The sequence below is a fragment of the Oncorhynchus keta genome, unplaced genomic scaffold (assembly GCF_023373465.1).
Source record: "Oncorhynchus keta strain PuntledgeMale-10-30-2019 unplaced genomic scaffold, Oket_V2 Un_contig_18996_pilon_pilon, whole genome shotgun sequence".
Taxonomy (NCBI): domain Eukaryota; kingdom Metazoa; phylum Chordata; class Actinopteri; order Salmoniformes; family Salmonidae; genus Oncorhynchus; species Oncorhynchus keta.
This window is the reverse complement of record NW_026281229.1, coordinates 10,638-38,518: the sequence shown is the minus strand read 5'-3', so window position 1 is coordinate 38,518 and position 27,881 is coordinate 10,638. Positions and strand designations below refer to the sequence as shown.

General features: G+C 39.4%; 1 protein-coding gene and 1 pseudogene across 11 annotated transcripts in view; one reads left to right on the top strand and one right to left on the bottom strand.

Annotated features, from left to right (window-relative positions):
- LOC118370532 (zinc finger protein OZF-like) overlaps positions 1 to 5,752 on the top strand; it is a 126,940-nt gene extending 121,188 nt beyond the window's left edge. For 5 of the 11 annotated variants that reach the window (XM_052504305.1, XM_052504304.1, XM_052504320.1 and 2 more), the window contains one exon: positions 2,392 to 5,752. In XM_052504305.1, the coding sequence (XP_052360265.1) occupies positions 2,392 to 3,491 (1,100 nt within the window). In that variant the 3' untranslated portion in view covers positions 3,492 to 5,752. Of the gene's footprint in view, positions 1 to 744; positions 963 to 2,391 lie in introns of all 11 variants that reach the window. The other 6 variants (XR_008105976.1, XM_052504330.1, XM_052504333.1 and 3 more) reach the window with 3 other exon arrangements.
- An 809-nt stretch (positions 5,753 to 6,561) lies between these two features.
- On the bottom strand, positions 6,562 to 27,085 carry LOC127920333 (zinc finger protein OZF-like; annotated as a pseudogene).
- Positions 27,086 to 27,881: the final 796 nt, after the last annotated feature.

Sequence of the window (27,881 nt, the reverse complement as noted above, 5' to 3'; positions counted from 1 at the left end):
GGGCATTGAAGATGAAACATGGCTGGGTCTTTCAGCATGACAATGATCTCAAACACACCGCCCGGGCAACGAAGGAGTGGCTTCGTAAGAAGCATTTCAAGGTCCTGGAGAGGCCTTGTCAGTCTCCACATCTCAACCCCATAGAACATCTTTGGAGGGAGTTGAAAGTCCGTGTTGCCCAGCAACAGCCCCAAAACATCAGTACTCTAGAGGAGATCTGCATGGAGGAATGGGCCAAAATACCAGCAACAGTGTGTGAAAACCTTGTGAAGACTTACAGAAAACGTTTGACCTCTGTCATTGGCAACAAAGGGTATATAACAAAGTATTGAGATAAACTTTTGTTATTGACCAAATACTTATTTTCCACCATAATTTGCTAATTAATTCATTAAAAATCCTACAATGTGATTTTCTGGATTTTTTCCCCCATTTTGTCTGTCATAGTTTAAGTCTACCTATGATGAAAATTACAGGCCTCATCTTTTTCTTTGTGGGAGAACTTGCACAATTGATGGCTGACTAAATACTTTTTTGCCCCACTGTATGTGAATTTAGGAAATCTACTATAGGTTATGTGCACTGTAATTTAAAGTGTGCACTTTGTCTTATGTGAAATTAATAAATGGTTTGTTTTCAATGTTTAGCTACCTGATCTAATATCATTTTTTGAGAATAAAGAAAGTACCAGGACTCTCAAGACAATAACTAACTTTTGGGGGCATTTTCTCTTCATTACTACAGGGCAACTCCGATTATGTCTGAGGCTGGTAACATCAAAAGTGAGGACAAACCCAATCTACAGTCACTGGGTCCTGATTGTGACAGTGGAGCCCAGTTTGCACTGCAGGATCCAGAGATGGCATCAGTGAAGCTGGAAGACTGCAGTCAAACACTGGAGCTGAATGTCAACATTAAAGATGAAGAAGAGGAGGAGAAGATTGGGGGATCTGTTTATGATGGTAAGAGCAGGTTCTGTCTATAAGTTATCTTCATAAGTTAGACCTCCATAAGTTATTGATAGGTTTAATTCTGTAAATCAGACATCAGACATCCCTGAACAAGTTCTATGAAATGAGTCTGTAGTTACTAACCCTTGTGATAGTGAGAGGAGGATGATATGAAATGAGTCTGTAGTTACTAACCCTTGTGATAGTGAGTGGAGGATGATATGAAATGAGTCTGTGTAGTTACTAACCCTTGTGATAGTGAGTGGAGGATGATATGAAATGAGTCTGTGTAGTTACTAACCCTTGTGTTAGTGAGAGGAGGATGATATGAAATGAGTCTGTGTAGTTACTAACCCTTGTGATAGTGAGTGGAGGATTATATGAAATGAGTCTGTGTAGTTACTAACCCTTGTGATAGTGAGTGGAGGATGATATGAAATGAGTCTGTGTAGTTACTAACCCTTGTGATAGTGAGTGGAGGATTATATGAAATGAGTCTGTGTAGTTACTAACCCTTGTGATAGTGATTGGAGGATTATATGAAATGAGTCTGTGTAGTGACTAACCCTTGTGATAGTGAGTGGAGGATTATATGAAATGAGTCTGTGTAGTTACTAACCCTTGTGATAGTGAGTGGAGGATGATATGAAACGAGTCTGTGTAGTTTATAACCCTTGTGAGAGGAGGATGATATGAAATGAGTCTGTGTAGTTACTAACCCTTGTGATAGTGAGTGGAGGAAGATATGAAATGAGTCTGTGTAGTTACTAACCCTTGTGATAGTGAGTGGAGGATGATATGAAATGAGCCTGTAGTTACTAACCCTTGTGATAGTGAGTGGAGGATGATATGAAATGAGTCTGTGTAGTTACTAACCCTTGTGATAGTGAGTGGAGGATGATATGAAATGAGTCTGTGTAGTTACTAACCCTTGTGATAGTGAGTGGAGGATTATATGACTCATAATATTCACCCCTTTTTGCCCTCAACTGCTGAACAGCTTTTAGGACTGAGACCCCATGAGACACACTAGACATTTGTCTGAGTGAATCTGATAATATTTCTGATTGTCTTGACTCACTGTCAAATAAAAAATTGCAAGTGAGCGAAGTCTGTTTCTACAAAAAATCTAGCTCCCTCTTGAGTATTTTATGTTTATGTCTTCATTTTTAATCGCATTGCTTAAAGCATCAGACAAGCTCAGTAGCCTCCATATAGTTGATTTTATTTCAACACATATATGATAAAATAAACGTTTTAAAATTGTAAAAAATTGACTAGGGAACGATTGGTCGAAAAAAATAAAGACTCGTTTGACCAGGATAAAAAAAATTGTCGGGACAGCCCTAATAGTTTTATTCCATTTATTGTACAGCCTACTGTTATGAAGCCATGTGTATATCACACCAACTGACTGGTTCTTCTGATGTTGTTCACACAGGAGACCATGTTGAGACATTCTCTACATCCAGAGAGCAACAGCAGGAAGGTCACAGAGCTAAGAGGTCTCACCAATGCCCACATTGTGAGGAGATTTTCCCAATACTATCAAAGTTAAAAATACACCTACAAATACACACAGGGGAGAATCTGTTTTCTTGCACTGACTGTGGGAAGAGTTTCACAACATCACAGGCTCTGACAGTTCATCGGCGAGTGCACACTGGAGAAAAACCTTACTCCTGCTCTGACTGTGGGGAGAGTTTCTCGCATCAGAGCAACTTAAAAACACACCAACGTATACATACAGGAGAGAAGCCTTACTCCTGCTCTGACTGTGGGGAGAGTTTCTCTCAACAGAGCAGCTTAAAAACACACCAACGTATGCACACAGGAGAGAAGCCTTACTCCTGCTCTGCCTGTGGGAAGAGTTTCACCTCATCAAGCAGCTTAAAAAAACACCAACGTGTACACACAGGAGAGAAGCCTTACTACTGCTCTGATTGTGGGGCGATTTTCTCTCAGCAGAGCAGCTTAAAGTCACACCAACTTATACATACAGGAGAGAAGCATTACTTCTGCTCTGATTGTGGAAAATGTTTCACAAGATCAGTTGAGCTAAGAGTTCATCGGAGAACACACACAGGAGAGAAGCCTTACTGCTGCACTGACTGTGGGAAGAGTTTCTCTCAACAGGGCCACTTAAAATGTCACCAGCGAATACACACAGGAGAGAAGCCTTACTACTGCTCTGACTGTGGGAGGAATTTTTTCCAACAGAGTGGCTTAAAGTCACACCAACGTATACACACAGGAGAGAAGCCTTTCTCCTGCTCTGACTGTGGGAAGAGTTTTTCAAATCAGAGCAATTTAAAAACACACCAACGTATACATAAAGGAGAGAAGCCTTACTCCTGCTCTGACTGTGGGAAGTGCTTCACAACATCAACTGAGCTAAAAGTTCATCAAAGAAGACACACAGGAGAGAAGCCTTACTTCTGCTCTGAATGTGGGAAGAGTTTCACCCGATTGGCTACCTTAAAAACACATCAATGTATACGTAAAGCAGAGAATTCACATCACTTCTCTCAGACCAGCTAAGATTAAAGTCACTCCATCAATGAATCCTCATCTCATAAAAGAAGTGGTAACAGTGAATTTGATAACATTAAGAAAGAGTAACACTATTGTAATCATATTGTTTTTCACTGCGAGGGAACTGTGAAGAGGAAAGAGTGTGTTATAGAATCATGTCATTGGAAAGTTTATCCTTTTTTAATGAGCCATTTGTACATGTGTTGATGTTGGGGTGGTGCTGGAGATGATGAATATGAAGAAATTTCCCTTTAAGACAAAACAAAAGGAGGGTGGTTGGTTGGTCGGGGTGGATGGGTCAGCATATAACATGAACGTATTGCAACCCAAAGGTTTCATGTTCGAATCTCATCATAGACAACTTTTGCATTTTAACTAATAAGCACCTTTTCCAACTACACTACATGGACAAAAGTATGTGGGCACCTGCTCGTGGAACATCTCATTCCAAAATCATGGACCTTAATATGGACTGGTCCCCCTTTTGCTGCTATAACAGCCCCCACTCTTGTGGGAAGGCTTTCCACTAGAAGTTGTAACATTGCTACGGGAACGTGCCTCTATTCAGACACAAGAGCATTAGTGAGGTTGGGTAGTGAGGTTGGGCACTGATGTTGGGCGATTAGGCCTGGCTCGCAGTCGATATTCCAATTCATCCCAAAGGTGTTTGATGGGGCTGAGATCAGGGCTCTGTGCAGGCCAGTCAAGTTCTTTCAAACCGTTTTTGACAAACCATTTCTGTATGGACGTCTATTTGTGCTTGGGGGCATTGTCACGCTGAAACAGGAAAGGGCCTTCCCCAAACTGATGCCACAAAGTTGGCAGCACAGAATCATCTATAATATCATTGCATGCTGTAGCGTTAAGATTTCCCTTCACTGGAACTATGGAGCCTAGCCCGAACCATGAAAAACAGCCCCACACCATTGTTCCTCCACCAAACTTTACAGTTGGCACTATGCATTGGGGCAGGTAGCGTTCGCCTGGCATTCACCAAACACAGATTTTTCCGTGGGACTGCCAGATGATGAAGAGTGATTCATCACTCCAGACAACACATTTACACTGCTTCAGAGTCCAATAGCGGCAAGCTTTACATCCCTCCAGCCAATGCTTGGCATTGTGCATGGTGATCTTAGTCTTGTGTGCGGCTACTCGGCCATGGAAGCCCATTTCATGAAGCTCCCGATGAACAGTTCTTCTGCTGCTGTTGCTTCCAGAAGCAGTTTGGAACTCGATAGGACAGGCGATTTTTACGTGCTAAGCGCTTCAGCTCTCGGTGGTCCCGTTATTTGAGCTTGTGTGGCTTACCACTTTGTGGTTGAGCCATTCTTGCTCCTAGATGTTTTCATAATAACAGCACTTACAGTTGAACAGGGCAGCTCTAGCAAGGAAGAAACATGACAAACTGACTTGTTGGAAAAGTGGCATCCTATGACGGTGCCACATTGAAAGTCACTGAGCTCTTCAGTATCAGTAAGGCCATTCTACTTCCAATGTTTGTCTATGGAGATTGCATGTCCGTGTGCCCGATTTTATACTCCTGTCATCAACGGGTGTGGCTGAAGTAGCCAAATCCACTATTTTGTGTATATATATATAGTGTACTTAGCATGTTAATTAATGTTTGCAACAACAAATTGGAATTTGTAAAATATCATACGCATCGCAAATTTGTAACATATTGTACGAATTGTAATTCATACATCTTAGAAATCGTATTACATTCATAGGCCAATGTAACATAACATACTGTATCATACTAAATTGAGTGGTATGGTTTTGCTCTGACACCAAGTTCTCCCTCTGCAGTTCTCTGTTGGGAATGAGCTAGTAGACAACATGTATCAGATAGAGATGGTGTGATGATCAGTTTTCTGTTGGTAATGAGTTAGTAGACACAACATGTATCAGATAGAGATGGTGTGATGATCAGTTTTCTGTTGGTAATGAGTTAGTAGACACAACATGTATCAGATAGAGATGGTGTGATGATCAACTAGTTCTCTGTTGGGAATGAGCTAGTAGACAACATGTATCAGATAGAGATGGTGTGATGATCAGTTTTCACCATTACTTTGGGTGAATTGTTTTTTACTACATAATGACTTTTGTTTAATGATACACAGGCTATGAAACGACTTCCCTGTTTATTAAATTGTCTTTTAAAACTAGATTCATTATTATAGCCGTTGATAATTAATACATTTGGATAACTGTAATGAACTTAATTTATCTGCTAATGAAAAATAAACATTCTACATGAATTTGTGCTGGTCAACCTTTGTTTTTTGGGTTATCTATACAGAAAATACAATGTTAATTTCTAATTTACATGTTTATCTACTCAAAACATGTCACTACACATTTACACATCACCATGGGGACAAGCCAATTTGCTGGCCACCAGTAATTGCTACAATGCACACAAATAGATGTTTTGCAGTAGAAAAGACTTACATGTGTTTCTTATTAAATAACAGTTCAATAAAAATTATATTGTGCAATGAAACCAATTGTATTAATCATTCTTGTTGGATTAAAAGTACTTACAAATGTTTGATTGTGTGCACTCGCCATGTGATCTTTTATAGAACTCACCAGCATGTGGTCCTAAAGACTGGAAAGGAGTTGAGCCATCCCTATGGGGAAAGAATATGGTTTGGGATGAATCCAGGAAATAAAGTCTGAGGTTAACACAGGCTTGGGAGATCTTATACGTATTTTATTTAACAGGACCTGCTTTTATGTGCTTTATGTGATACATAACTGTAGCAAAATGCAAAAAAAAAGTGATGTTAGCTGATGATTAACTCATAGAACAAAACGTATAAGATCTCCTAAGCCTGTGTTTACCACAGACCTTCTTTTAGTGCCTACAAAAATACCATTACTATTACTCTCGGTTGCATTGCAGCATTGGTAGGGGGCATGATCACTGAGAGTGTGTTCTTCTTGTTTGGTGTTTATTGGTGGTGTTCAGACCAACGTTAAAGGTGCATCACTGCCAACTGGCCTGGAGTGGGATAGAGACATGTGGTTCTGTCCTGGTGACATCACAGGGTCAGAGAGAACTCCTGATTGTAGTCATACCAAAACACTCCAGGCACTCAGCCCATAAGAACCATTCATACTGTCAGATCTAATATGAAGAACTGAATACAACCATAAGAACCATTCATACTGTCAGATCTAATATGAAGAACTGAATACAACCATAAGAACCATTCATACTGTCAGATCTAATATGAAGAACTGAATACAACCATAAGAACCATTCATACTGTCAGATCTAATATGAAGAACTGAATACAACCATAAGAACCATTCATACTGTCAGATCTAATATGAAGAACTGAATACAACCATAAGAACCATTCATACTGTCAGATCTAATATGAAGAACTGAATACAACCATAAGAACCATTCATACTGTCAGATCTAATATGAAGAACTGAATACAACCATAAGAACCATTCATACTGTCAGATCTAATATGAAGAACTGAATACAACCATAAGAACCATTCATACTGTCAGATCTAATATGAAGAACTGAATACAACCATAAGAACCATTCATACTGTCAGATCTAATATGAAGAACTGAATACAACCATAAGAACCATTCATACTGTCAGATCTAATATGAAGAACTGAATACAACCATAAGAACCATTCATACTGTCAGATCTAATATGAAGAACTGAATACAATCATAAGAACCATTCATACTGTCAGATCTAATATGAAGAACTGAATACAACCATAAGAACCATTCATACTGTCAGATCTAATATGAAGAACTGAATACAACCATAAGAACCATTCATACTGTCAGATCTAATATGAAGAACTGAATACAACCATAAGAACCATTCATACTGTCAGATCTAATATGAAGAACTGAATACAAAACAGAAGAGTTTGACCAGTACAAATTCATGTAACTTTATTTTTAATTGGCAGATCAATTAACTTAACTTATGCAGTTATCCAAACACATTCATTATCAATGACTAAAACAAATCTGTTTTTAAAAGATAACTTAATAAACACATGTAGTTGTTTCATAACCTGTGTATCATTAAACAGTTGTTTAATAGCAAAAATAATCCCCCCAAACTAATGCTGAAAACTGATCATCTCTATCTGATACATGTTGTGTCTACTAGTTCATTCCCACAGAGAACTGCAGAGGGACAACCTGAATGAAAGCAAGTGCCCACAGCAATGTTCCAACATCTGGTGGAAAGCCTTCCCGGAAGAGCCTGTTATAGCTGCAAAAGGGGGACCAACTCCATATTAATACCCATGTTTTTGGAATGAGATGTTCGATGCGCAGGTGTCCACATACTTTTGCTCATGTAATGTAGAATACAAATTGTAGGATGTATAAATTACAATTTGTATGATATGTTATGAATTGGAATTTGTAAAATATGTTACAAATGTTCAATATGTTACGAATTACAATGTATTGTTGCTAATGCTAACTAGGTGGCTATGCCTTGGGTTAAGTTTAGGGTTAGGGGAAAAACTTTTTTTTTTGGGGGGGGGTTTAGCTAACATGCTAAGGAGCGACATGCTAAGCTAACATGCTAAGTAGTATCTAAAAAGTAGTAAGACGTTGCGAAGTTGCTTATTAGCTAAAATAAGCTAAAGTCATCTGTGATGAGATTCAAACATGCAACCTTTGGGTTGCTAGATGTTCGTGTTATACGCCCATCCATCCACAGAGCAGGAGTAAGGCTTCTCTCCTGTGTGTATACAGTTGGTGTGTTTTTAAGCTGCCCAGTTGAAACTCTCCCCACAGAAAGAGTCAGACCAGGCTGAGAGGGAAGCAGTACCACCACGTCAACTGTTAAACTATAAAATGTTTGTTTTTAAAATGAGAAGCCTCACAGAAGATATTTAACACTAACTGAAAGTCCAAGGTCATCTCAATATATTGTGTCTATAAGACACAGTTTTGGATTTGTTAGCTAGATTACTTGTTGGTTATTACTGCATTGTCGGAACTAGAAGCACAAGCATTTCGCTACACTCGCATTAACATCTGCTAACCATGTGTATGTGACAAATACAATTTTATTTGATTTGATTTGAATATCTTTACATTAGAAGCTAACAAAACACACCAAAACAGACAAGGTGCACAGTGATATGTAAAGTAAAGAGGTTAACATTCTATAACGCTCTCTTTTCTCTGCACAGTTCTCTCACAGTGAGAAACAATAGGATTACAATAGAGTGTTCTACACTTTCTTCATTTGATCCAATTTACTGTCACAACTTATTTTATGACTCTAATCTTAACTGTTCTGAGAGAATTGGCAGTGGTGAGACCTCTTTGCTCTCTTCATGCTGTTGCTCTCAACACTGTCTCCTGTATGGGCATAGACAGACTTTACAATTGGAGGATGCATTTAATGCATATTTTATAATATTCAATAGGGTACATATATGTGACAAATATATAATATCTTATAACTATCTCTATTAAAGGGAAATCAAGCACCAACCAAACATCAACATGTGAAAATGACATCCTCAACCAATTAGTAGGCAATGCCTCCTCATAAATTGGTCAAAAATCACACGATGCCCACCGATGATGTCATTAGAAACACTTATCTTCCTCAATCTTTTTTTTTACTACAGAAACACGCAATATTCACATTGTTGATGTTGGGGTGGTGCTGGAGATGAGGAATATCCCTTTAAGTTAACAGTCTAAAATGTGCTAAATGCTCTGCAGTTGTGCATTTGGTTTGCTAATTTAGTAGTTAGTTAGCTAACTTCTCCTGGATGCTGTCTATTATATGCTGTCTAAAATATATATATATATATTTTTGCGTGCAGTTACCTAATATTCTGGTATGGCACAAGGTCAGTATGAAGGTATGACAATCTGGATAACGCCCAAGCCTAGCTAAGTTGTCCAATAGAGATCAAATATTCCCACAGGCAGTGCAGTACACACAGGCTTTCCCCCGGTGTGTGTTCGCCGATTAACTTTTAGATCACCCAGTGCTGTGAAGCCTTTTCCACAGTCAGACAAGGAGTAAGGCTTATCTCGGTCTAAGAAGCAGTAGATCTGTTCTATGTGCACTATTTCTATGCTTCCCGTTCTGAAGTTTTGTTTTTTACTTCCATTTTTTGTACAACAGCTGAAAATACAATATTTTTGAGAATGGAAAATATATTTCACAGCGGTTTAGATGGTACAATGATTCACTACACAAGGACTGCTTATTTTAGAACTATTGCAATTTTAACATGCAGGAAATGGTGGAGTGATTTCTACATAGTGCATCTTTAAGTGATGGAGTGACTTTAAGTCTTAGCTGGTCTGAGAGAATTGATGAGGCTTCTGCCCTTTATGTATACATTTGTGGCGTTTTAAGGTATCCAATCGGGAGAAATTCTTCCCGCAGTCAGAGCAGGAGTAAGGCTTCTCTCCTGTGTGTATACGTTGGTGCGTTTCTAAGTTGCCCAGTTGGGAGAACCTTTTTCCACAGTCAGAGCAGGAATAAGGCTTCTCTCCTGTATGTATTCGCTGATGACATTTTAACATATCCAATCGGGAGAAACTCTTTCTACAGTCAGAACAGGTGTAAGGCTTCTCTCCTGTGTGTGATCTTTTATGAACTTTTAGTTCAGCTGATGTTGTGAAGCACTTCCCACACTCAGAGCAGGAGTAAGGCTTCTCTCCTGTGTGTATACGTTGGTGTGCTTCTAAGTTGCCCAGTTGAGAGAAACTCTTACCACAGTCAGAGCAGGAGTAAGGCTTCTCTCCTGTATGTATTCGTTGGTGACATTTTAACATATCCAATTGGGAGAAACTCTTTCCACATTCAGAGCAGTAGTAAGGTTTCTCTCCAGTGTGCACTCTCTGATGAACTGTCAGAGCTTGTGATGTTGTGAAGCTCTTCCCACAATCAGTGCAGGAGAAAGGCTTCTCTCCTGTGTGTATACGTTTGTGTGTTTTTAAGTTGCCCAGTTGAGAGAAACACTCCCCACAGTAAGAGCAGGAGTAAGGCAAGGCTTCTCTCCTGTGTGTATACGTTGGTGTGTTTTTAAGCTGCCCAGTTGAGAGAAACTCTTTCCACAGTCAGAGCAGGAGTAAGGCTTCTCTCCTGTGTGTATTCGTTGGTGGGTTTTTAGGTGGCCCTGTTGAGAGAAACTCTCCCCACAGTCAAAGCAGGAGTATGGCTTCTCTCTTGTGTGTATTCGATGGTGGGTTTTTAGATGGCCCTGTTGAGAGAAACTCTCCCCACAGACAAAGCAGAAGTATGGCTTCTCTCCAGTGTGCACTTTCTGATGAGCTGTCAGAGCCTGTGATGTTGTGAATCTCTTCTCACAATCTGTGCAGGAATACAGATTCTGGTCTGTGTGTATTTTTAGGTGTATTTTTAGATTTGATAGAATTGGGAAACTCTCCTCACAATGTGGGCAGTGGTGAGACCTCTTAGCTCTGTGATCTTCCTGCTGTTGCTCTCTGGATGTAGAGAATGTCTCAACATGGTCTCCTGTGTGAACAACATCAGAAGAACCAGTCAGTTGGTGTGATATACATGTCAATCAAATGTATTTTATGAAGCCCTTTTACATCAGCAGTTTTCACAAAGTGCTTTAAAATATATCCATCTTAAAACCTCAAAGAGCAAGCAATGCAGATGTAGAAGCACATTGGCTAGGAGAAACTCCCTAGAAAGGAGGAACCAGGCTCTGAGGGGTGGCCAGTCCTCTTCTGGCTGTACCGGTAACATATGAACTCATCAGTAGGCTGTACAATCCAATCAGGGAATACATCTATTCTAAAAGTGGGTAACAGTCAGGGTTGTGGTCTATATAAATGAAACATGTAAAGTGTTGGGCAAAAGGTTTCATGAGCTGAAATAAAATATCACAGAAATGTTTCATATTCACAAAAATATTATTTCTCAAAAATGTTTACATCTCTGTTAGTGAGCATTTCTCCATTGCCAAAATAATCCGTCCACCTAACAGGTGTGACATATCAAGAAGCTGATTAAACAACATGATCATTACACAGGTGCACCTTGTGCTGGGGACAAAATGCCACTAAAATGTGCAGTTTGGTCACAACACCACCACAGACGTTTCAAGTTTTGAGGGAGCGTGCAATTGGCATGCTGACTGCAGGAATGTCCACCAAAGCAGTTGCCAGAGAATGTAATGTTAATTTCTCTACCATAAGCCACCTCCAACATCATTGTTGAGAATTTGGCCCGTATGTCCAATCGGCCTCACAACCGCAGACCATGTGTAACCACGCCAGCTTCTTCACACTAATCCATTGCGGAGGCCATAGGGATGGCACAGTCCATCACTAAGACACTACTGAAATTGTATATGGTTATGTTATGTAAGAACAATGGTGCAACACTAATACAAATGACATTATTTTATAACGTGCTTTTTCTTCCACGTTAGATAGCGGTCATTGTCTGCGATTCTGAAACAATATTTTTGAGGAGTGTGGAAACCAACTTAAATAGGTCTGTAATCAATAGCCTAACTGTTAAATGTACCTGGTTTTAGAAATCATCCATATTTACTGAGTGTATGAAACATTAAGCACACCTTCCAAATATTGAAGAAAAAAACACACAAAAAACAAGCCATGAGGTCAAAGGAATTGTCCGTAGAGCTCAGAGACAGGATTGTGTAGAGGCACAGATCTGGAGAAGGTCACTAAAAATTGTCTGCAGCATTTAAGGGCGGGACAACTTCCGGTGAAACTGGAGGGCGCGCAATTCAAATAAATAATCATACAAATTATGGATATTAAACATTTAGGTAAATATAAGTGTCTTATTTCGGCTGAAAGCTTAAATTCATGTTAATCTAACTGCAGTGTCCGATTTACAGTAGCCATTACAGTGAAAACATGCCACGCGATTGTTTGAGGACGGCGCCCCACATCAAAATATTTTTCACAGGTTTCATAAATTCACAAATAGTGATTAAATATTCACTTACCTTTTTGAAAATCTTCCTCTGATTTGTCATCCAAAGGGTCCCAGCTATAACATGCAGTGTCATTTCTTAGACATAATCCTTCATTATTTCCCAAAAAGTCAGTTTAGTTGGCGCCATCGATTTGAGTAATCCACTCGTTCAACATGCAGAGAAAGGAAACCGAAAATCTACCCCTAAACTTTGTTTCAACAAGTCAAAATACATTTCTATTTACTCCTCAGATACCCTAAAATGTAATCAAACTATAATATTTCTTACGGAAAGAAGTATGTTCAATAGGAAACCGACTTTAGAAGGTGCGTCCTGTCTTCATGGCGCGTGCAAACACAAATTTCCAAGACTGTGTCCCTGTACTTAAACTGATATTTCTTATTAGTTTATGAAGTTACAAACCTGAAACCTTGAACATAGACTGCTGACACCCTGTGGAAGCCATAGGAATTGCATCCAGGGAGCTAATCTGTTTTCGCATTGTCATTACACAGGACAAGTGGGGGATTTAAAAAAAAAAAAAATATAGAATAAGGATGTAAGTTAACCAAATGTGGAAAATGTCAAGGGGTCTGAATACTTTCCAAATGCACTGTATTTACAGAAAGAAGATAGATTCTGCTTCTGTTGCCTGTTTGAGTGTGTTTGATAGCCTATTGATTCTGTGAGCTCCAAGCCTCACGCAATTGAAACCTGTCAGATAAAGCAATTTCCCAATTTGAGAAGTTTTTTTGTGCTATGCTGTAAAAGGTTATAATGTGTGGTATGCTGTAAAAGGTTTTAATGTGTGGTATGCTGTAATAAAGGTTTTAATGTGTGGTATGCTGTAATAAAGGTTTTAATGTGTGGTATGCTGTAATACAGGTTTTAATGTGTGGTATGCTGTAATACAGGTTGTAATGTGTGGTATGCTGTAATACAGGTTGTAATGTGTGGTATGCTGTAATACAGGTTGTAATGTGTGGTATGCTGTAATACAGGTTGTAATGTGTGGTATGCTGTAATACAGGTTTAATGTGTGGTATGCTGTAATACAGGTTTTAATGTGTGGTATGCTGTAATACAGGTTTTAATGTGTGGTATGCTGTAATAAAGGTTTTAATGTGTGGTATGCTGTAATACAGGGTTTAATGTGTGGTATGCTGTAATACAGGTTTTAATGTGTGGTATGCTGTAATACAGGTTTTAATGTGTGGTATGCTGTAATACAGGTTTTAATGTGTGGTATGCTGTAATACAGGTTTTAATGTGTGGTATGCTGTAATACAGGTTTTAATGTGTGGTATGCTGTAATACAGGTTTTAATGTGTGGTATGCTGTAATACAGGTTTTAATGTGTGGTATGCTGTAATAAATGTTTTAATGTGTGGTATGCTGTAATACAGGTTTTAATGTGTGGTATGCTATAATACAGGGTTTAATATGTGGTATGCTGTAATACAGGTTTTAATGTGTGGTATGCTGTAATACAGGTTTTAATGTGTGCTATGCTGTAATACAGGTTTTAATGTGTGGTATGCTGTAATACAGGTTTTAATGTGTGTTACATGCCTACAGGTTTTAACATAGAAGTGTTTATAATATTCAGGTTATTTAATGTGGATAATGGACTTAATAAAGGTTTTAATGCCATGCCAGCAATCAGTTCATCAATTACAGGGTTTAAACATATGTATTGTTATGTAATAACTGGATAGGTTTTAATGGTGAACCCAAGAGCCATGCTATAATCAGTTCATCATTTTAACTGTGTTTAGAAACATATTCTATTGTTATTTAATAACTGGATAGGGTTTACATGGACGAAGGTGATGAGCCATCAGCAAAGTTCATCATTATTAACGTGGAATGCTATAAACATATTCTATTGTTTTTAATAACTGGATAGGTATGCTGTAATGGACGAAGGTTTTAAGAGCCATCGGTAGCTCAGTTCATCATTTTAACGTGTGAAGTGTTTAGAAACATATTCTATTGTTATTTAATAACTGGATAGTTGGACATGGACAGTGTGAACCCAAGAGCCATCGGCAGCTCAGTTCATCATTATTAACGTAGAAGTGTTTAGAAACATATTCTATTGTTATTTAATAACTGGATAGGAGGGACATGGACTAAGGTGAACCCAAGAGCCATCGGCCAGCAATCAGTTCATCATTATTAACGTAGAAGTGTTTAGAAACATATTCTATTGTTATTTAATAACTGGATAGGAGTGGACATGGACGAAGGTGAACCCAAGAGCCATCGGCCAGCAATCATGGATCTTTATTTCTTCTTCTCACCAACAGTCATATCTGACATTAAGTTGGCTTACATGCATAATAATCGTAGCCTATTTTACAAGTGGTGATTTGCAAAATCAGCCATTTTATCAATTGATTCTTCAGTGATAAAAGTAATATTTCATCCATGCTCTATGAGTTTAGTTGCCATTTTAGGCATTTACATTTTTACTTGCATTTCATCTCGTTAATAAACAAAATGTCTTCTGCAATATCTTGATATGTTGCATCAGTCTTGGCCATTAGTCCCCATCTCATAATGGTATATTCTCCTCCCAGCTGCAAACCAAGTGTCAAGGTGGCTATCACAATAATGTATCGAATAAGAACTGTGGCTTTAAGCTTCAGTCACTTTGCCTGTAGCCTATTAATGTTAAATACATGGGTTTTCCTTCTCCATAATTCTAACAATTTGTTAATTTGCTTCAGTTTCTATGTACCGGGACTCACCTTGCCTGAATTTATTTGGGGAAATGCTTCTCTATGCAAGTTTCAACATCCAAACCTCCTAACAACGATTTGGTCCCAGTCACCACTTTCTAATTGCAAATGAAGGCTACCCAGCAACGTGTTTTTACCACATTGGTTCCCTTACTGGTTCATCTGTCCTTGGTTAGCGCTCAGTTTTACATAATACTTTTACTCAAGTGCCTTTTCACTAGTGGTCCTACATGGTCTCAAAGTTTCATGGGTTAGACAGTCGGCTTCTGAGTACAGGTCTTATCACACATGCTTCCCATCCGTGTAGGTTTGGGGGATGTTTAGGGTAAGTAGGTTTGGGGGATGTTTAGGGTAAGTAGTTTGCAGTTCCCACGAATAATTGTTAACTCTAGTGAGCCTCAGCTCATTTGACATTTTTTGTATTTTTTTTATACCTTTATTTAACTAGGCAAGTCAGTGAAGAACAAATTCATATTTACAGTGACAATCCACTGTTCCCGGGAGGCTAACTGCCTGTTCAGGGGCAGGACGACAGATTTGTACCTTGGCAGCTCGGGGATTCGATCTTGCAACCTTTCGGTACATTGCACAGGTTTCCAATCAAAGCTCGCATCCACTACAAGATCATGGTGCCTACAGAGAAACAAAGGGAACAGCCCCTCCCTACCTTCAGGTTATGGTCAAATCCTACATCCCAACCCGAGCGAAATTACTCAAATGTAAGTGTAAAAATGTACAAAACAACCATTGCTGTGCAGTCTGGAGTTTGGCAGGGATGTGCGATGTCAGAATTACAGAATAGATTGAACCTGCTTTTACCATGATTAACAGATTTCCCAATCTCCTCCTCCTCTTCTTCATCTTTAATGTTGACATTCAGCTCCAGTGTTTTACTGCAGTCTTCCAGCTTCACTGATGCCATCTCTGGATCCTGCAGAGCAAACTGGGCTCCACTGTCACTATCAGGACCCAATGACTGTAGGTTTGGACTCAGTGTGGAAGGAGAGAGGCAGGCTGGGTTTGTCCTCACTGTTGATGTAGTAATAAAGAGAAACAGACACAAAATTATCGTCTTGACAGTTCTGGAACTTTTTGTTATTCTGTAAAATATGTTTTTTTCCTGTTCAATTATCTAATTTCAATAGATCAAGTAGCTAAGCACAGACAACAAAAATTCATTCCCATTTGACACAAGGTGCACACTTTAAATAACACAACGTAAGTGCACTTAATCTATATAGTAGATTTCCTGAATTCACATAGTGCAATTCTAAGTACTCAGACCCTTGACTTTTTCCATATTTTGTTATGTTTTACAGCCTTACTCTAAAATGGATAAAATGTATTATTTTCCTCATCAATCTACACAAATACCCCATGACATCACAATACCCCATGACATCACAATACCCCATGACATCAGAATACCCCTAATGACAAAGCCAAAAAGGTTTTTAGACATTGCAAATGTATTAAAATTAAAACTGAAATAACTTATTTATATAAGTATTCAGAGCGTGAAGGAATGTGAATGTATTTGTGTGTGCCATCAATATGTGTGTGTGTTTTATGTGTATTAGTGGTGTGTGTGTTTAGAGTCGAGTGAGTGTACTTAGAGCCTATAATAATTTACATTTTACATTTAAGTCATTTAGCAGACGCTCTTATCCAGAGCGACTTACAAATTGGTGCATTCACCTTATGACATCCAGTAGAATAATAGATAATAATGAAATAAGGGGGTCAGTGCAAATTGTCCAGGTCGCCATTTGATTAACTGTTCAGTAGTCTTATGGCTTTGGGGGTAGAAGCATGTTAAGGTACCAGACTTGGTGCTCCGGTACCGCTTATTAGCAGCTCAGTCTGTGACTTTGGTGGCTGGAGTCTTTTAGTTTTTAGGGCCTTCTACTGACACCATAGAGGTCTTGGATGGCAGGGAGCTCGGCCCCAGTGAGATCAGGCCTTCCACTGTCGTGTCGTCGGCAAACTTGATTAATGGTCACGCAGTCTTGGGTGAACAGGGAGTACAGGAGGGGACTAAGCATGGATCCCAGAGGGGCCCCCGTGTTGAGGGTCAGCATGGCATATTTTTTATTGCCTGCCCTCACCACCTGGGGCGGGCCATCAGTAAGTCCAGGATCCAGTTGCAGAGGGAGGTGTTCAGTTCCAGGGTCCTTCGCTAGTGATAAGCTTAGAGGCCACTATGGTGATGAATGCTGTGTTGTAGTCAATGAGCAGCATTCTCACGTATGTGTTCCTTTTGTCCAAGTGGGAAAGGGTAGTGTGGAGTGCAATAGAGATTGTGTTGTCTGTGGATCTGTTGGGGCGGTATGCTATTTAGAGTGGGTCCTGGGATGATAGTTTTGATTTAAGCCATAACCAACCTCGCAAAGCATTTCATGGCTACAGATGTGAGTGCTACAGGTCAGTAGTCATTTAGGCATGTTACCTTGGTGGTCTGCTAAAAACATGTAAGCATTACAGATTGCAGGGAAGGGTTGAAAATGTCAGTGAAGACACTTTCCAACTGGTCAGCGCAAGATCTGAGTATGCGTCCTGGTAATCCGTCTGGCCCTGCAGCCTTGTGAATGTTAAGGTCTTACTCACATCGGCTGGAACAGCTGGTGCTCTCATGCATGATTCGGTGTTGCTTGCCTCGAAGTGAGCATAAAAGGCATTTATCTCAACTGGTAGGCTCGCGTCACTGGGCAGCTCGCGGCTAGGTTTCCCTTTGTAATCTGTGATAGTTTGTAAACCCTGCCACAACCTGATGACTGTCAGAGCTGGTGTAGTAGGATTTGATCTCAGTCCTGTATTGATGCTTTGCCTGTTTGATGGTTCATCATAGGGCGTATCGGGATTTCTTATAAGCGTCCAGGTTAGTGTCCTGCTCCTTGAAAGCAGCTGCTCCAGCCTTTAGCTCAGTGCAGATGTTGCCTGTAATTCACGGCTTCTGGTTGGGATATGTACGTACGGTCACTGTGAGGTTGACATCATCGATGCACTTATTAGTGAAGCCGGTGACTGATGTGGTATACTACTCAATGCCACCAGATGAATGCCAGAACATATTCCAGTCTGTGCTAGCAAAACAGTCCTGTAGCTTAGCATCTGCTACGTCGGAACCTCTTCCGTATTGAGCACGTCACTGGTACGTCCTGTTTGAGTTTTTGCTTTAAAACTTCTTGACGCACCCATCCCGTTAGCGGGATCATTTATCAACATCCTCTGAATTGCAGAGCGCCAAATTCAAATTAAATTACTAAAAATATTTAATTTTCATGAAATCACAAATGCAATATAGCAAAACACAGCGTAGCTTGTTGTTAATCCACCTGGCGTGTCAGATTTCAATAAAGCTTTTCAGCAAAAGCATAACAAGCGTTTATGTAAGAACATCTCTCTCAGTAGACAAAATATTACAAACACCCAGCAGCCAAGTAGATTGATCACAAAAGTCAGAAAAGCAATAAATTAAATCCCTTACCTTTGATGATCTTCGGATGTTTGCACTCACGAGACTCCCAGTTACACAATAAATGTTCCTTTTGTTCCATAAAGAATATTTTTATATCCAAAATACCTCCATTTGTTTGGCGCGTTATGTTCAGAAATCCACAGGCTCGAGCGGTCATGACATCGCATTCCAAATAGTATCCGTAAAGTGCGTAGAAAGATGTAAAATGTTTTTATAATCAATCCTCAGGTTGTTTTTACAATATATAATCGATAATATGTCAACCGGAATGTACAGTGCCTTGCGAAAGTATTCGGCCCCCTTGAACTTTGCAACCTTTTGCCATATTTCAGGCTTCAAACATAAAGATATAAAACTGTCTTTTTTGTGAAGAATCAACAACAAGTGAAGTGGAATCAATCATGAAGTGGAATGACATTTATTGGATATTTCAAACTTTTTTAACAAATAAAAACTGAAAAATTGGGTGTCTTTAATGTATCTTTATGTTTGAAGCCTGAAATGTGGCAAAAGGTCGCAAAGTTCAAGGGGGCCGAATACTAAGGCACTGTAGCTTCTTCCATAGGCGAGAGAGAGAAAATGGCTGTTGCACATGAAAAACTCTGCTTGCACCCAGCCATCCACTGACGCGATGGGTTCTTTCTCACTCATTTTTCAAAAGAAAAGCCTGAAACTATGTCTAAAGACTGTTCACAGCTTGAGGAAGCCATAGGAAAAGGAATCTGGTTGATATCCCTTTAAACGGAGGAAGGCATCCAATGGAACAGAGAGCTTTCAGGAAAAGCAGCACTTCCTGGTTGGATTTTCCTCAGGTTTTCACCTGCAATATCAGTTCTGTTATACTGACAGACAACATTTTGACAGTTTGAAACTTTAGAGTGTTTTCTATCCTAATGTGATTATATGCATATTCTAGTTTCTGGGCCTGAGAAATAGGTCGTTTCAAATGGGTACGTTTTTTAGCCAAAAACAATAATAACGCCCCCTACACTCAAGAAGTTTTAAGCAGGAATCAGGAGGATAGAATTATGGTCAGATTGGAGGGTGAGGGAGAGCATTGTACGCGTCTCTGTGTGTGGACTAAAGGTGTTCTAGATTTGTTTTTTTTGTATCTGTGACATGCTGGTAGAAATGGAACAAAACGGATTTCAGTTTCCGGCCACTAGGAGTGCCGCCTCTGGATGAGCATTTTCTTATGTCCTTATTCAGCTCATTGAGTCCGGTCTTAGTGCCAGCATCGCTTTGTGGTGGTAAATAGACAGCTACAAAAATATTATCCATGTCCTTGTTAAGCCACGACCCGGTGAAACATAGGATATAAAAAAAATGTACACTACAGTCAAAGGTTTGGGCACACCTATTTTACAAATCTCTGCAGAATGCTGTGGTAGCCATGCTGGTTAGGTGTGCCTTAAATACTAAATAAAATCACTGACAGTGTCACCAGCAAAGCACCATCACACCTCCTCCATACCACACTTGCAGAGATCATCTATTCACCTACTCTGCGTCTCACAAAGACACGGCGGTTGGAACCTAAAAATCTCAAATTTCGACTAATCAGACCAAAGGACAGATTTCCAACGGTCTAATGTCTGTTGCTTGTGTTTCTTGGCCCAAGCAAGTCTCTTTTTCTTATTGGTGTCCTTTAGTAGTGGTTTATTTGCAGCAATTTGACCATGAAGTCCTGGTTTACATAGTCTCCTCTGAATAGTCGATGTTGAGATGTGTTTGTTACTTGAACTTTGTGAAGCATTTATTTGAGCAGCAATTACTGAAGCTGGTAACTCCTCTGCAGCAGAGGTAACACTAGGTCTTCCTTTCCTGTGGCGGTCTTCATAAGAGCCCGTTTGAAACAACTTTAAGTTCTTGAAATTTTCCGGAATGACTGACCATGTCTTAAAGTAATGCTGGACTGTCGTTTCTTTGTTTATTTGAGCTGTTCTTGCCATAATATGGACTTGTTTTTTTACCAAATAGGGCTATCTTTTGTATACCACCCCTACCTTGTCACAACACAGCTGATTGGCTCAAACGCATTAAGAAGGAAAGAAATTCCACAAATTAACTTTTAAGAAAGCACACCTGTTAATCGAAATGTATTCCAGGTGACTACCTCATTGTCACGGATCCCTCCGGTACTGTTGCTCATTCCGTGCACCAGTTTCAGAGGTCTACATCACTGGCCTTTAGGAACTGAACTGTATCATTACGCTCACCTGGTCTCCATATTCTCCCCTGATGAGTAATTGTATCAGTGTGCCCTTTGTTCACCATTGTCTTGTCGATTATTGTTCCAATGTCCGTCGGTCGTGTGAGTACCTGTGCCTGGTTGTTTTGGCTTTCGTGCCGCTTGTATTGTTGATTACGGGTCTCGTCCTGTGGTATCATTGTGCGTGTATGTTATGGGTCTCGTCCCGTGTGGTATCATTGTGCTCGTCCCGTGTGGTATGTTACGGGTCTCGTCCGTGTGGTATCATTGTGTGTGTATGTTATGGGTCTCGTCCCGTGTGGTATCATTGTGCGTGTATGTTATGGGTCTCGTCCCGTGTGGTATCATTGTGTGTGTATGTTATGGGTCTCGTCCCGTGTGGTATCATTGTGCGTGTATGTTATGGGTCTCGTCCCGTGTGGTATCATTGTGCGTGTATGTTATGGGTCTCGTCCCGTGTGGTATCATTGTGCGTGTATGTTATGGGTCTCGTCCCGTGTGGTATCATTGTGCGTGTATGTTATGGGTCTCGTCCCGTGTGGTATCATTGTGCGTGTATGTTATGGGTCTCGTCCCATGTGGTATCATTGTGCGTGTATGTTATGGGTCTCGTCCCGTGTGGTATCATTGTGCGTGTATGTTATGGGTCTCGTCCCGTGTGGTATCATTGTGCGTGTATGTTATGGGTCTCGTCCCGTGTGGTATCATTGTGCCTGTATGTTATGGGTGTGGTATCTTTGTGCCGTATGTTATGGGTCTCGTCCCATGTGGTATCATTGTGCGTCCTTGCAGCATGCCTAAGGCACATTCACGCAGATGAGCAGGGACCCTGGGCATCTTTATTTTGGTGTTTTTCAGAGTCAGTGGAAAGGCCTCTTTAGTGTCCTAAGTTTTCATAACTGTGACCTTAATTGCCTACCGTCTGTAAGCTGTTAGTGTCTTAACGACCGTTCCACAGGTGCATGTTCATTCATTGTTTAAGCATAGGAAACAGTGTTTAAACCCTTTACAATGAAGATCTGTGAAGTTATTTGGATTTTTACAAATGATCTTTGAAAGACAGGGTCCTGAAAAAGGGACGTTTCTTTTTTTTTTTACTGAGTTTATTTACTATGACGTGGTTGACAAGCTATCTTAACATGAATGAACTGATAAGTCGCTCTGGATAACAGAGTCTGCTAAATGACTCAAATGTAAGTATGGAATTTGGCAGGGATGTGTAATGTCAGAATTACAGAATAGATTGAACCTGCTTTTACCATGATTAACAGATTTACCAATCTTACTGTATGTAGTTACTGTATGTATTCATTTCAGTAGGCTGGTAGTGTATGTATTCATATCAGTAGGCTGGTACTGTATGTATTCATATCAGTAGGCTGGTACTGTATGTATTCATAGCAGTAGGCTGGTACTGTATGTATTCAATACAAAAGGGGAATAAAACTATTCTAAAAGTATCTCATAAGTCATGAAAATGATGATCTATATAATCCTCCACTCACTATCACAAGGGTTAGAAACTACACAGACTAATTTAATATCATCCTCCACTCACTATCACAAGGGTTAGTAACTACACAGACTCATTTCATAGAACTTTAAAACACTGGCAGTTTGTCTACTTCACTTCTTTAGTCTCCTCTCTAAACACTCCAGACAGACCAGTGAATAAAACAAATGCTGGCAATACTGGTGTCAAACCATGCAAGTCTCAGTAGCATGAAATAACATTTATCTTCTCATTGAAACAGTTCATCATGAAACAGTTCTACTGCAACTTTTCATACACAGTGGGAAGTTGGAATGAACAACAAACTTAGTTAGATAGAACCTGCTCTTACCATGATTAACAGATGTCCCAATCTTCTCCTCCTCTTCTTCATCTTTAATGTTGACATTCAGCTCCAGTGTTTGACTGCAGTCTTCCAGCTTCACTGATGCCATCTCTGGATCCTCCAGTGCAAACTGGGCTCCACTGTCACAATCAGGACCCAGTGACTGTAGGTTTCTACTCAGTGTGGAAGGAGAGAGGCAGGCTGGGTTTGTCCTCACTGTTGATGTTACCGGCCTCAGACTTTATCTGAGTCGTCCTGTAGTAATAAAGAGAAACAAACACAAAAGTTATTGCCTTGACAGTTCTGGCACTTTCTTTATTCTCTGAAAATATATTCTTAAAAAAAAAATCAATTATCTAATTTGAATAGATCAGGTAGCTAAGCACTGACAACTCAACATTCATTCCCATTAGACACAAAGTGCACACTTTGAGTGACACAACGTAAGTACTCTTAACCTCTAGTAGATTTCCTCAATTCACATAAATCCATAAATGACTCAAAAACCATTTATGTTTCCGTTTGTTTTAGGCAGTATTATGAACTATTTCCCTCAACAACCATGTCTCCGACATATTATTTCAACTAACAAAAATCTCTTGTGTTTCCCGTTCACACCATAGTAACATTTATAGATAAAGACGGAAACAACTGAATGTGTCTGACTATTAGTACACATGTAGAAAACCAACAATCATTACATTCATCTTCCAAACTGTAGAGCAACTGAAATGTGTCTGAATATTAAAGTCAAAACTAATCAAAAATTCATCTTCCAAACTTTCCCTGTGTCTGAATATTAGTAACATTTATAAAAAAGATCATTAAACTGTGTGTCTGAATATTAGTACACATGTAGAAAACTGATGATCATTACATTCATCTTCCAAACTGTAGTGTGACTGTGTCTGAATATTAGTACAAATGTAGAAAACTGATGATCATTACATTCAGCTTCCAAACTGTAGTGTGACTGTGTGAAACTGTCCGTCTCTACTGCTGCCCCCTTACTGCCTGCACTGAGCGAAACGCAGACAAGCTGACAATCCTCTGAATTTACCAACGCCCAGAGCGCACTCCAGAGTACATTTACAAACAAACCCTAAAGCCAGCAGGGTCCAGCTGTGACATCATCTCTCAGAGTCTCTATGCTGCCTGCCACCTACTGATATGTCATCTCAGTGCAGTGCAGCTCTCAGGATAAGTGGGCGTTTTCAAAATAACTATATATGGAGAAGTGGGCGTTTCCAAAGGAACGATACAAAGGATAAGTGGGCGTTTCCAAAGGAACGATATATGGAGAAGTGGGCAAAGAACGATATATGAAGTGGGCGTTTCCAAAGGAACGATGGAGGGTTTCCAAAGGAAACAATATCAAAGGAGAAAAAGGAACAATGGAGAAATGGGGGTTAAAATATTCAATAACAAATAATACATAGTAAAATAAATGCTTTTTATAAAGGTAGCTAACGTTAGCTAGCTTTTACATTTACGAACAACTTAACTACGGTTAGGTAGGTAAAGTTCAAAGATACAGTTCAGTGAGTGAAGAGTTATTTTTTTTTTGCATAATTTCCTTACTGTCATTTTTGCAGATCATGACTAAAGTCTGATAACCCAAACGAGGTATTGAGTGGCACCTTTCGAAACCCACACTTTTCCTAAGAGACGCACTGCATCGATAGACGACCTATCGGTAGTGGGCCGGCAGCACAAAGACCCTGAGGGGCGACTGCTCTGAGAGATGACGTTGCAGCTGGACCCCTCTACTTAAAGCTGCATGAATTCGGTCCAGTCAAATGTTTGGGCCAAGCCAAGGGTCGGCCGAAATTGTAAAACATAAACGTCTATAATTTCATAAGATTGGTCCGGTCCGTGAATGTTGAAATCCAGCCCGCCGGAGCACCAAAATAGACTTCCAAAATAAGTCGAGGGGCTCCTCCGCAGACAGTGTGGACGCCGCCATTTTACCAACTCAGGAGCTTCATTTGATACAAAACCAATAACATGTAAAAACGAACAAAAAAATCTCAAATAGATTCTTCATGAAATGACCTTGTCGAAATGATGTACATTCCTCGGAAGACCCCCAAGTCTATGTGACATGTAAAATAGTTGTAAAATCACGTTTTTCACTCACTGGGTTTGACACAAACAATAACGCATAAAACCGGAAGGATTTGTTATCTAGCATGTTATGACGTTCTTTCGATGTTAGACTGTTTAAACTTGCTGTCACATACCTTAATGAAGAGAAACGGACACAAAAATTATCCTCTTGACAGCACAGTTATGGCGTTTCTTTATTCCGAAGAATGCGATCAGGGTTGCCAGGTGTATCAAAAATGTCTAGCCCAATGATCAAAACCCGTCCACAAGGCCTGAAAACTTGCCGATTTTTTTTTCAGCCGCAAGAGAGGAGTTGACACATTTTGCCATAGTTATCGCCTTTTCCACAACGTTGTGGAGCGAATTAAGAAGGAATATCGACGTAAGAAGTTACATTTGGTTTTCCATCAAAATAATACTTATTGCAAGCTAACATGACTAATAAAGGAATTTGAATATGTCCCAAGACTAAAGACAATTCGCTCTTATTAAACTCGCCAGATAATTTTCAGTCATTGGATGTATATTTAACTGCTATGATTGTAAATAAATCCCTTGTGCATAACTATTGATCAATCCAACAGGAGAGTTTGAGGGATGAAAGTTGGATTGCAGAGGATCTCGAGAACTTCTATTGAAAACCCTTTACAATGAAGGCTATTGACTTAAACCCTTTACAAACCCTGAAGCTATTGACTTAAACCCTTTACAATGAAGGCTATTGACTTAAACCCTTTACAATGAAGGCTATTGACTTAAACCCTTTACAATGAAGGCTATTGACTTAAACCCTTTACAATGAAGGCTATTGACTTAAACCCTTTACAATGAAGGCTATTGACTTAAACCCTTTACAATGAAGGCTATTGACTTGTCATTTCAAATATGCATAGGCCAGGCTTACTGACTAAAATCTGCGTTTATGATTGTAATTCAATTTTGCCATGGTTTGGTTAGCTAGATGCAAGTAGTATATAGCCAGATATCCCACAGTAGCCTAGGCAATATATAAGATGAATTATTTAGCAGCTTGCTTAGTTCAAATTGACAAAGCATTTAGTTAACATGAATAGCGAGGCGATTGTTACGTAATAAATTGTTATGTTGCCCAATAGCCTCCTGGAATAAGCTAGAGGATAGGGTCTTGAATTTCAATCACTGAATCATATATTAATCATTTGTATATTTACCTGTAGCCTAATCTGACTGACTGTTACCTTCAATCTAATGCATTCTAGCAACAGCTGATAGAACTGTGACCATAATCACAACTGATAACTTCCCATTTCATGAACTAAACATGGCCATTAATAATTGCATAATTACACAAGGCTACAAGAACAAACTGAAGTTATAGGCTATGGATTAAATCCGTTTGACAGCTCCAGGTAGGCTACACAAGTGGCACAAATTTATTTGCAATGACTCCAGTGATATCGTCATCTCAACATGTTTATTGTATGATATGGTAGGCTACAGTAGCTTACATAGGCATTCAAATTAATAGGCTACTTAATGGCCAACATATGTATCATTCTCCACATTTAATATCAGTTTCATTGTGGACTTTTCCGTAACAGAAGCACGCGAGGGAGTTCCATAACTTCTATTTAAAATGTCCCGCTCGACATCCAAGAACTGAGTATGCTTAAAACCCTTCGCTTTATATGGTTTTCGCGCGTACCGTTCTGTCTCCTCTCACGCCTCGATCACACCGACAGTGAATTTGTACACCAGAAGTACAACTTGTTTCCAATGGAACGCTTTGTTTGCCTTGCAGCATTGCGTTGCAGAGGCAGTTGTAGTGCGTTATGTGTGGTGTTGAATGTATCGAACGTGTGAGTAAAACTGTATTCGTAAACGGTTTGACAGAAATGGTAGCAGAAGGTGAATGTTGAACTTTTGTTGCGCACATATCCAGATGATGCTATCAAGACGTTACTCAGCTGCAGCGCTCAGTCTCAAACCACACACACTCGGCCTCCGGCCCTCATACTCCCCACCACTCACTTGCTCAGCAACAGACTGTCTCACTGCCTAATAGTCAGCAGCAGGTCACAGTGAAATAAATATTTTAAAGACAATATAGCGGCTGCGGTGCAATTAAGAAGTAGCCCAAAACCTGCAATCCGCCACCATGACATTTTCACCCGACATCGTTTTCCAAGTAGCCCAACAGGAAAACTACAAACATGGCAACCCCGAATAGGGAGTATAACGTTTCCCGGTTGCAGGGACATCACTCGATAGAAATCCAATATGGCTGCCAACGCAATACCATATGGACAAGTGTTTGTGACACCGAACTCAGTAGCTCTACTCTCATTGGTCCTAACGATTTTCTTAAGTTTTTGCATTTAGCTTGCGACACCGCCATCAAATCAAATTGTATTTGTCACACGCGCCTTATACAGCAACCGTATACCTTACCATGAAATACTTACTTTACCAGCCCTTCCCAACAATGTAGTTAAAAAATAAGAAAATTAACAAATAGATAAAAAGAAAATAGTAACCCATTGTACTAGTAAGACATCATGGATGACATCAATGGATCATCAGAAATGGGGATAGATAGATGTGTGTATATATATATATATTGATATATATATATATAGATGTATATATAGAGAGAAAGAGAGAGAGAGATTGATATATATAGAGAAAGAGAGAAAGAGAGAGATTGATATATATATATATATATATATATATATATAGAGAGAGAAGAGAGAGATATATATAGAGAGAAAGAGAGAAAGAGAGATTGATAGATATATATAGATGTATATATAGAGAAAGAGAGAGAGAGATATATATATAGATATATATATAGAGAGAAAGAGATAGATGTGTATTATATTTATATATATATATAGAGAGAGAAGAGATAGATAGATAGATGTATATATAGAGAGAAAGAGAGAGAGAGATAGATGTATATATAGAGAGAAAGAGCTCCAGAGAGAGAGATAGATGTATTATATATATATATATATAGAGAGAGAGATAGATGTATATATATATATAGAGA